Here is a 12,160-nt window from a genome sequence, read left to right on the forward strand (position 1 = left end):
AGCAATGGTGTCTCTCTGGAGACTAAGGTGTGTCTTATACAGGCCATGGTCTTTGCAATCACTTGTTATGCATCAGAGAGTTGGACAATGAGCAAGGAGGACAGAAGGAGAATTGATGCCTTTGAGCTGTGGTGCTGGAGAAGAGTATTGAGAACACCATGGAGTGCTAGGAAAACAAACAGATTCATCCTGGAAAGGGTTAAACCGGACGGTTTTTTGGAAACAAGGATTCTGAGGCTTTATCTAACATATTTTGGACATGTTGTAAGAAGAAACCGGTCCTTAGAGAAGGACATCAGGCTGGGGAAGGTGGAGGGATAGCGCAGGAGGGGAAGGCCCTCTATGAGGTGGATTGATTTGGTGACTCGAGTTATGGGGATGGGAGTGTCAGAGACAGTGAGATTGGCAGAAGACAGCAGAGTTTAGGGCTGTTGTGCATAGGGTTGCTATGAGTCGCAAGCGACTCGACAGCACATAACAACAACAACAACATTGTGATGGGAAAGTCTGCTGTTAGGGAACTCTCCAAAGTACTAAAGTGCAATGGTTTCTCTCTAGAGACTAAGGTGCGGCTGATACAGGCCATGGTCTTTGCAATCACTTGTTATGCATCAGGGAGTTGGACAATGACTACGGAGGATAGAAGGAGAATTGATGCCTTTGAGCTGGATAAGAGTATTGAATGTACCATGCACTGCTAAGAAAACAAACAGGTTCATCCTGAAGAGGGTTAAAGCTGGCTGCTCCTTGGAGGCAAGGATTCTGAGGCTTCATCTGAGGTACTTTGGACACGTTGTAAAGAGGGACAGGTCCTTGGAGAGGGACATCATGCTTGGGAAGGTGGAGGGACAGAGCAGGAGGGGAAGACCCTTTATGAGGTGGATTGATTCCATGACTGGGATAATCGGGATAGGTGTGTCAGATACAGTGAGATTGGAACAGGACAGACAGAGTTTAGGGCGGTTGTACATAGGGTCACTATGATTCGCAAGCAACTCGACAGCACATAAGAACAATATTGTGTTTCGCAGAAATATTATTTTTTTTTCTTTCATGTCTCTGGTTATGCTCACTTTAAAGTATCTCAATTTGTGGTTGGCTATTGTAAATGGTACTGCTTTCTTAGTTTCCTTCTCTGAGTTTTCTTTGTTAATATAGAGGAAAGTCACTAATTTTTGGATATTGATCTTGTATCCTACCACCTTACTAAACTGGTATACTAGCTTGAATAGATTTTTTTCTGAGTCCTTGTGGTTTTCTGTGTACACTATCATATCATCCGCATATAATGACAGTTGAACCATCTCTTTGACAATGAGGATGCTTTTATTTTCTTCTCTTGTTATAATTGCCCTACCAAGTACTTCCAATACAATACTGACTACAAGTGGTTACAGTGGGCATCCTTGTCTGATCCCTGCTTACAAGGAAAATACTTTCCGTCTTTTTCCGTTAAAAATGATATTGGCTCTTGGTTTTGCATGTATTCTTTTCAGTATATTGAGGAATTTCCCTTCTATTCCTGTTTTACTGAGTGTCTAATCAGGAATGATTGTTGGATTTCTGTCAAATGCCTTTTCTGAATCTATTGCTAGGATCATATGGTTCTTGTTACCTGCTTTGTTAATGTAGTGAATTAAATTGATCCTTTTTCTTATATTTAATCATCCTCATATACCTATTATAAATTCCATTTGGCTTGGTTATAATAATTTTTAAAAATGTGCTTTTTGGATCTGTTGGCTAGGATTTTATTCATGAAAGATAGGTTTTCTTTTTTGGTAATATCTTTGCCTGAATTTGGTATTAGGTTTATGCTTGCTTCATAGAATATTTCTGGGAATATTCCTTCTTTTCCTAGTTTCTATATATTTTAAGTAGAATTGGTGATAAATCTCTGAATGTTTCCTAAAATTCACCTGTGAACCATCTGGTCCAGGAATTTTTTTGTTCATTTGTGTCAATCTGGGTAGTGCATGAGTTTTAAGAAATGTGTCCATTTCTTCTAGGCTTTCAAATGTGTCAGAGTATAGCTTTTCATAATATTCTGATATTATAGATTTAATTTCCTCTGGTTCTGTTGTGATGTCATCTCTGTCATTCTTTAAGTGAATTATTTGTGTTTCTTCTTTTACCCCTTTTGGTAAGTTTACCAATGGTTTTTCAGTTTTATTGACCCTTTTGAAAAACCAGCTCCTGGTTTTGTTGATGGTTTCAAATGTTTTTCTGTTTTCTATCTCATTGATTTCAGCTTATGTTCATATAATTTCCTTTCTTCTAGACACTGGGTTAGATTTTTGCTCTTTTCCTATTTGATGAAGGTATTGAGTTAGATCTTTCTTCCTTTTTTTGTGTGGGCCTATTGCTATGAACTGCCCCTACAGAAGTCTCTCTGTGCTCATCAAAATTGTTTTCCAAAGGAGTTAAAAGAAAACCTACAGACTGAGAAAAAAAATTGGCAATACCATCTCAGAGAAGGATCTCATAACAAAAGTTTATAGAATGCACCTGGGCCTCCAGAAGGAAAAGACTGATAACCCAATTACAAAATGGGCAAAAGACAAGGAAAGACTCTTCACAGAAGTCAGACAGACACGTGAAGAAATGCTCAAAATCACTGGCATTGAGAGATGCAAATCAAAACCATAATGAGATACTATCTCATCCCAGTACCAGTGACAAAGTTTAGCAGGGTAGCAAACAATTAATATTGGAGAGGTTGTAGAGAGATGGGAGGGAATTCCTATAAACTGTTGATAAGATTGCAAAATGATACAACCACTTTGGAAGGCAGTTTGATGTTTCCTCAAAAAGTTAAACATAGAATCTCTGCATGACCCAGCTATTCCACTACTAGGAAAATACCTTAAGAAAATTAAAACTGAGACACTAATGAACATTTGTACACCGCTGTTCATAGCAGCATTGTTCATCATTGTAAGAACATGGAAACCACCCAATATCCAACTGTAACTAAATAGATTGAGAACTGTGGTACATTTTCAAAATGAAATACTATGCAGCACTCAAGAGCAATGATTTTGAAAAAATTCTATGTAACTTGGGAGAGGCTGGAGGGCATTATGCTGAGTGAACTAACTCAGTCTCATAAGGACAAATACTGCTTAAGACCATTATTATAAAAATAGAAGAATAACTAGTAAATAACAAGAGTACTTAAGTGCAACGACATCAGGCTGGAGACTAAGGTGCACCTGATCCAGGCTATAGTCTTTGCAATTACGTGCTATCCATTGGAGAGTTGGACAGTGAATAGGGATAATAGAAAGAGAATTGATGCCTTTGAGTTGTGGTGTTGGAGAAGAGTGTTGAATATACCATGGACTGGTAGGAAAACAAACAGGTTTGTCTTGGAGAGGGTGAAGCCAGAATGTTCGGTGGAGTCAAGGATTCTGAGGCTTCATCTGGCATACTTTGGGCATGTTGCAAAGAGGGACTGGTCCTTGGAGAGGGACATCATATTTGGGAGAGTGGAGGGATGGCGCAGGAGAGGAAGACCCTCGATGAGATGGATCGATTCTGTGAGTGGAGTGGTGGGAATGAAGGTGTTTGAGACAGCGATGTTGGCACAGGATAGAACGGGGCTTAGGACTCTTGTACATAGGGTCTCTATGAGTCTCAAACGACTCAATGGCACATAACAACAACAACTAGTAAAACATATTATGGGGACTCAAGAAGGGAAGGGGTAGGTGCAGAGGAGTGAGGACCACAGTAGAAGGAAGCCACAGGGCTGCACAATTTGGTGGGTGGAGGGACGTAGTGAAGGAAATGAGAAAGATGGGGCAAGGACCTGAAAAGACAAGTTAATGATGGGCAAGGTCCAATGGTGATTTATTTTATAAAACATAATGCATGAAAATGATTGTATGAGACACAATGTGAATGAAGAATAGTGTGAAACACAATGCATACAAACTTTGTAAGCAAACCAACTTAAAATTATAAAAGTATCCTCACTAGTGTACCAAGAGGGAACATCATGGTAGATGGAGAAAGGATTTAAGTTGTCAAGGATTTAATTTTCATTGGATTCACAAACAACACCCATGGTAACAGCAGTCAAGAAACAAAAAGGCGTAATAAATTGGGAAAATCTTTTGTTAATGAACTCCCAAGTGCTAAAGAGCAATGACATCTATTTAAAGACCAAGGTGTACCAGATACAAGTAATGCCATTTCACTTCTTTCTTATGCATGTCAAAATTGGACAGTGTGTAAAGAAGATCTAAGAAGTTTTGATGCCTTTGAGTTGTGGTCTTGTTGAAGAGTATTGAATTTATCATGGACAATGAAAAGATGATACATATCTATAAAGGTGCAACCAGAGTCCTCCTGAAAGAGGTTGAAATTTCATCACATACTTTGAGCATGTTGTCTGAACGGGCTTAGTCCTTAGAAAAGGATATACTACTGGGGAAAATAGAGTTTCACTGAAAAAAGAGTAAGACCTTCAATGACATGAATTGACACAGTGACTACCACAATGGGCTTCTGCATGGCAGTGATCATGATGATGGCAAAGAACAGGGTATAATTTTCATGTTGTTAATAAGGTTGCTGTGAATCACAGTAGACTCAATGACACCACTAACAACAAAAACCAAGCTTTACTTTATCACTAGGAATAAAATACAGGAAACTATCTCAAAAAGAAAGTAAAACCAAAATTTGATAAAAGGAACATTACTTTAGCTGATTAGTTAGATTTTGAAGAAAAGAGTGCACCAACAATCTTCACATAATGTATTTCTTGCCAGTATTAAGAGGACAGTTGTCTCCATAGGGTACTCTCAGCGAAAGGCATTATGGCCGTAAAGGATTTTTTAGTATTGCCACTGGGCCAGATTTGTCCAAGTTTACTAAAGTTGTGGTCCAGGTTAAATGTCTTCAGTGTTCTTCAACTACATAATAGCTGGATTAAGGCCAAGAGAGTCCTTGTGACATAGTGCCTAGCATATTGACCAGTAGTGCAATCCCCAAGCTGTTCTGTGGCCGAGTAATGAGCCATCTCTTTCCGTAGAGATTACAGCCTTCAAACCTTATGGAGGATTGCTATGAGTCAAAGCTGACTTGATAGAAATGTGTTTCTTTTTTGGCTGTTATGTGTTGGTTTTTTTTTTTGTTTGTTTTTTGATGGTGAAGGGAAAATAGAAAAGCTTGAAAATTAGTCACAGAATAGTGTGGCAGAGAACATAGCTGCTAATGTGGGTTGTTGAGAAAGAGCTCAGAAAATGTTTTATGTACTTTGTGAGACGTCGTGAGTTAGTAGAGCATCTCAGATCCTCAACTATCAAGAATCTGTAATTAACATGGAAAGGAATACTCTGTGGTATTAAGTAAATAAGTTACAAAGTTATCTTAGATAGGAAAAATACTAGCTTGGAAAAAAGAAATTTGGGAAGTTAAAAGTTGGAACAGAGGCTTTGCCTTTGGAATAAACAAAAGGACAGTGATGTCAGAGTTCAATATTGTATAAAATCTGTCCTTTCTAAGATTTCTGGACAGTGTTGAAAAAAGGTGGGCTCCTGAAAGGTGAAAATGCCTCTAAATTAATGGAATAATAATATTCAGTTAAATTAGGAAATTAGGAGCTTCCTAGAGACCCTACACTCATTCAAGTTCCTAAATACTTTCCAGGGGAAAAGTGAAGTAATCTCAAATTAGAACTCAAACAGGAGAAAAATCTACTCACCTTCCATGCAAGATTTTATCTGAAGCTTTGCTCACATAATAAAACAGACACTTTTCGAGATCTCCTGTTACCTTTTTAGTGGCCATTTTAGTCATAGATTGATTTGATAGGTAATTATTAAACCGATTCTATGATTTTTATTAGGGAGAGACAATAGAACTAATACTCACTTTCGACTTTGATTTACTACCTGAAGACCTGCATCCTGCTAGACAAGGTGACACATAAATCATTCCATTTTCTCCACAGACTGGTTCCCATTGGCTTTCATCACAATTGCAGTCTATGTTGCAATAAGCACGTGGTACATTTCTATGAGAAGTCACTGAGTTTTTTCTGCAGATACATAATAACAAATATGAGAAGAAAGAAAGGGAGAGAGAGGGAAAAAAGGAAAAACATGATATTTTTATTTGGTAGAGACATTTAATAAAGATGATATCAGATGACAATGGCAAAGTTGTTTTTTAAAAAAATTATCAATTACTTTTATATTCACCATCTTTACTAACACACCAATTATGACCTAAATGCTTAGAATGCAAAAGAAAAACCAAAGCAGATACTTAAGGTTCAGAAATTAGTTTAGTGTTGCAATATTGAGAAATTTCACATTAGCTCTGTCACTTCATTTTTCTGTGACTCAGTTTTTCTTCATAACTTAATGGAATTAAAGTTAAAGCTACTTCAATTAACTATGAAGCCTCTTGAGCCTATGAATGGTATTTAAGTAAACTGAATTTTAGATACTGAATTTTTTTTTAGGAAAAGTAATTTGGTAAAGGAAAACGTTACCCTTTAAGAATAAACTTTTAGAAAAGTAAGTATAGCAGAATATACTTATATTAGAAAAATCTTCATATATTTAAAAATGAATTTATAATATGTTTTATAAGGAATTGCTTATAACATTATATCATAGTCACACATTATAAATAAAGTCTTATGATATAACTATAATCCAAAATAGGGAACATTTGTATATTTTATTTTCTGCTCCTTGATTCTAAACATTTTCTAGAATGTTGACAAAATCTTGATAATGTTTGACTGATGAACTATCTTTGAATGGCAAATGATTTAAATAAAAAAAGAAAAGTGCTAGTTTCATAAAGTTAAAAATTATACTATTAATAATTTTACTAAAAGCATTTAATGCCTAATTTTGCTTGAAGACATTCCAGTGGCAGTAGTTAAATAGAATGATTTAAAATCTAGTCCAGATAAAATATATCTGTGTTCTGATTAATCCCCAACCTCCAAATAATATCTTTCATACCCCTAAAATGCATTGTAGATCTCAAAGTTTGTTGTTTTTACTTGAGTTTGATCTGTCAGTATATATTACTAGACATTAACACTAAAGAATTTTAGTTTACAAAGGTATGCAAGCACTTATGTTGTTAGCTGTCAGATAACATCTTGTTGTCACAAGAGACTATCACTATACATTCAGGAGATAATGGAATAGAAAAAGTAAATTATGTATTATTATTATAAAAATAATTTTTAATTTGTGGATCCACTGATAATATTTCAGAGACACCCACAAGGGCTATCAAACCTCATTTTGTGAATTTGTATTTTAAAATCTTTTCCCAGTGACTACTATTTCATATTCAAGAATCTCTATTTGTTATTTACTGTCATTGTACTATGAATTTTACAAAGGAATGTATATATTTAAAAAATCTTAATCTTTCAGGTGGCACACAGTGGCATTTTGTTGAATGGAGCAAAAATAAAGACAAAGCACCAAATCATAGGCAAAAATCTGAAAACCTCCCATTTACCCCTAGACACTTTCTTATGAAGAGATTGTACAGTTACTATTCTTATTTTCAGGGACTAACTTTCAGCTGAACTCTGGTTTGACAATCAGGGTGCCCCTACAAGTAATGATATGATGTACAATCTGTTTGAACCCAATTATGCCCTCAAACAAATTACAAATTGTCTGAATCTTAACTAATAAAGGAAAAGAATATATGATAATAGGTTTCATGATCTTAACACTCTTATAAAAATGAAAAAAAATATATACAAACCCATCATAGGTCAAGGTTAAGCCAGCAACTGATTTGGTTTCACAGAATAGGAAGAAATTAGATGACTGAAATAAGAAAGCTAATACGAAGAATAAAAGGGACAATTTTGAAATTCCCATCACATTCAATTTGAATTTTTTAATGATATATCCTCCTAAAAACAATCCAAGTGAAAAAGTAGGTAGGGAGATGACTCCTAGAAACAAACAAAGAAAAAAATAATTCCTTAATAAGGCTTTCTGATATATTTTAATGTATGAAACATAATGCATACAACAAAATTTAATATTATAACTTTGTAGGTAGTTGAAGGCAGATCAAGACAAAAGTTAATGGCCAGTATATTCTATGAGAGAGGCAAAACTAATTGAGTCCTGTTTATGTTGAGAATTTGGCATCCTCAAAAGTTAAATTAGTGATGGGGAATATTTTTCGGTATCTAACACTTTACTATGCCTCTATGAGCCATTTGTATTTTGAACAATGAAAACAAAAAACTTTCACTCTGTCATCATTTACACCATCTTAAAATTAAAAAGTTCTAATGGAGCTCTAGTGACCTAGTGGTAAGGAGCAGCGCTGCCATCCAAAACAACAGTGGTTCAAATCTGTGGGAGAAAGATGGAAAATCTTCCATAAAAGTAAACTGCACTACATTGAAACAGATGAGGAACAGAACAGCTTAAAAGGAATATATGATGAGGTATTATTTGCATGACAGCAGTCCAGAATAAGAGTTGCATAGTAAAGTGGACTGGGGGTGGTAGTGGGAGATTGTACAATGAAAGAGTTGGTTTTGTTTTTTTTTTCAAAGAGAAAAGTGAACTGGGGTTGGGTGAGCAGGGAGGAAAATGTGCAACAATGAATGAATGGAAATCCAAGTTCTATATAAACTTTCATTAAAATCTCAAAGAAGAAAAAAGAAAACCCACTGGAGGTTCACCTAAGGGTTTGTTCCGACTTAATGGTATACAGCATCAACAATAATGCTAAGGACAACACCAACAATAGTGCTTAAGAACCCACCAGTTGCTCCTTAAGAGAAGGATGGGCGAATCAGCCATGATCCAGTTCCAACTCAATGACACATAACAACAGCAATAATGCTTAAGAAAGAACTTCACTCCAAATTTACTCAGAATTATAGAATTAAACTCTTGAATTAATATCTCTCCTTTTTCACCTATTTGGAATCAGGGTGGCATCCACTTCCTAAATAACATGCCTCTGTAAACTCTATGAACTTTGGTAAATGTCGATGGTTGTAGAGGGGCTTCAGGCCTTTTGTTCATGAGTTATGATGAATCTTTCTCGGCTCGAAGGCAATCAGCAACAACAACAATAATGTTCATTTAAGGAGCTCTAGAGCCATGGTAATTAAAGGATTCAGTTGGTAACAAACCACCAACCACTCCTCAGGAGAAAGATGAAGTGGCCTGCTTCTGTGAATAATTATAGTCTTGTAAAAGGCCTTTCTATTCTGTCTTACAGAACTGACAAGAGTTAAAATTGACTTGGTGACAACATAGTAAGTTTTTAGGTTATTAAACAAACATATACTCTGAGATGACAAATATACCAATACATTATTTTAATGATCATAGTACAATAACTTATTCCTCATAACTTTTCTATTTCATTGTCCTGAAAGAATTATTAAAAAGAAAGACTTCTAACCCATTATCTAGGTTGTGAAATACATTGGAAATCAAAATATCACCATCACACTTTTAACTTTATAGGCATTGAAAGGATGGTACTTTAATCCACCCAGAAGCTCCACAGGAAAAACATTTAAGTATTGGCTCCTGTGAAAATGATAGCCAAGGACACAAAATGGAATACATCTACTCTGTCCCAAGAGTCTGTGGGGCAGAATTGACTTAAAGACACCCAACGACAATTTCAATAAGTGTACCTTAAGACACTCTATGAAACAGAAAATTATCATGAAAATGATTTTTTAAAATATGGTATTTGTATTGAAATATGATATAGTTAAATTTATTCTTTGGAAATATCAATGTCCTGCTTTTTTATAAGTAATGGATTTCTGATTTCAAAATCCATGAATATGGAATTATATTGATTGTATTTAAAAATATTTTTATTACTCTATCAATATATTGTAAACTCAAGTGATGTAGAAGCCATGTCTAATTATTCTGTCCATGAAAATGTTTTTCTTCACTAGCTTATGTGTTACATGACATGAGATGCAAATTTAACTACAGGCACTACAATATCAATGATTAACATGGCTATATTTACAAATGAAGCCAAAGAAAGGATGAAAGTCACACACACACGCAAGTGTCTAGGACTTTTGTTCATAGGGTCGCTATGAGTCGCCTACGACTTGATGGCACTCAACAACAACAACAACAACAACATATTTACAAAAGCATAAGCAAATGTTATAATTGTCAGAAAATTTTCATTTTTTAAATTTTTTTAAATTATTTTTAAATTTTTTTTTTTTTTTTTTTTTTGGTAGCCTATCTCTTTTAAGGCAAATAGATAAATAATTTGACTTACCTATCCAGAAGTTTGCTTCACCTATTGACTTGCCATACTGTTGTTCTATGTGTTTGAAGACATAAGTAACACCACCAACATGGTTGCTGAAGTTTAACACTGATGCAATCAAGTAAATAACATATAGGGGATTGGTAAGTATGCTTTTCAAGGACTGAAAGAAGCCTATAAAACATAATAATAGAAAATACAGTATATTGTATCACAAATATGTTTATCTTAATTGCATTTATATCTTACTTTGGCAGATATAATAAATATTTCAAAAAAGATTGACTATAAAGGTCTTACTCTACATCTGAAGATTCTCAATAGCTATAGTATGAGCTAAGTCTTACATCCAATGGCAACAAATAAGTAGTCTAATTTGCTTATAACATGAAAAATGTGTTGTTTCTTGCAGGTAGAGCCAAAGGAAGACAAGCAAAGTGAAATGTAGATTTTCCAGAGGGCAAAGAGCTCACTCAGGCTAATTGCACTGAGGGATTGTAAAGCCTCTGCTTTTTATTAGCAGAATATCAAAGCTTATAGTAAAACATGATCTCATAGCGTGGGTAAATGTCTAAACATATGGAACAAAGCATAGGTAATATGGAACAAAGCATAGACAGGCAGGAATAGTTTTCAAGAGAACATCTTTGTACTCATGAGCAAGGTCTTACTACACTCTTAACAACCCTTTCAAGAACATCAGAAAATAGTCTTTGTTTAACAGAGAATTTTTCAGATCCCTTTCATGGTGATACACGCTCCAGGAAGTCTGAGACTGCTTTCATTCCCATCTGTTCTTGGTATCCTTCACCTGCTTTCAGGCACTGTAGCCAAGTCCTTTTGCATGTATTCCATGACCACTACTAACCTCAGTGAACTAGAATGACTCTACAAAAGTAGTTACAGTAAAGAGCACAAATGAGAAAATGTAATGGAATTTGTAGCAGGAATGAACAATATTTAGAATTGTTAGGACAAAATGCTAAACTGAATCCTCCAGTCAGAATGGACCACTTGTGAGATATTACTCAGTGAGTTATCACCATTGAGCAAAAGGAACAGAGTAGAAGAGATTCACTAAATCTTTCACTGCATCTTTAAGTATATGAGAACTTGGATGATATATTGTTTGAATTTCCAACGAAAAGTGACTCACTGTAGATTATCCTCATTAACAGAGATTTATGGCTTCCTGCTAAACACTTTGGGTTGTAAATGGAAAGACCAGCAGTTTGAATCCACTGGGCTCTTCAAGCAAGAAAGATGGGTAGTCTCCTCCCATGAAGACTGATAACTTCAAGAACTCATAGAGTTGCCAGGAGTCAGATTCTGTTCGATGAAAGTGAAGTCTTGTTTTGTTGGCTCAATAACCAAATTAACAGTTTATATGACAAGAAGCTGACTGGGAAAGCAACAAACTCTGTTTGAGGAGAGTTGGTTGGGTTTGTTTTTTGTTGGTTTTTTTGTCTGTTTGTTTTTTAGCTCTACTCAGTAAAGTATTAGCTCTACTCACAAGTATATAGAACAAATTGAGTCTTTTAAATTCTTTATAAACATTCTTAATTATTTCCTACATTCCTAATAGCACAAAATTAAGTATAAATTAGTACAACACTCACGAAATCAAAAGATAAATTGCATTAGAGAAATCTGCTGTCAGGGAACTCTCCAGAGTGCTAAGATCAAGAATGTCAGTCTAAGGGGAGCTCTGGTTGCCTAGTGGTAAGGAGCTGCAACTACAATCCTAGAGGCGCACAGTTCGAATCCACCAGATGCTCTGCCGGGGAAGGAGGGACAATCTCCTCCTGTACCAGTCAGATCTGATTTGACGGTACACTCACACAAAAATAATAAAAAAGAAAAAAAA

General features: G+C 35.4%; 1 protein-coding gene across 1 annotated transcript in view; it reads right to left on the reverse strand.

Moving 5' to 3' along the window:
• The window catches only part of SLCO1B1 (solute carrier organic anion transporter family, member 1B1), a 97,672-nt gene that overhangs the window by 26,795 nt on the left and 58,717 nt on the right, over window positions 1-12,160 (reverse strand). The window contains exons 8-10 of the mRNA XM_006889134.1: window positions 10,303-10,467; window positions 7,765-7,960; window positions 5,887-6,052 (exon numbers count right to left, since the gene is read on the reverse strand). Coding sequence (XP_006889196.1) covers window positions 5,887-6,052; window positions 7,765-7,960; window positions 10,303-10,467 — 527 coding nt within the window. The remainder of the gene's footprint in view (window positions 1-5,886; window positions 6,053-7,764; window positions 7,961-10,302; window positions 10,468-12,160) is intronic.

This window comes from Elephantulus edwardii, unplaced genomic scaffold (genome assembly GCF_000299155.1).
Source record: "Elephantulus edwardii isolate Elephantulus edwardi_28Jun2011 unplaced genomic scaffold, EleEdw1.0 scaffold00075, whole genome shotgun sequence".
In the NCBI taxonomy this organism is placed as follows: Eukaryota; Metazoa; Chordata; class Mammalia; order Macroscelidea; family Macroscelididae; genus Elephantulus; species Elephantulus edwardii.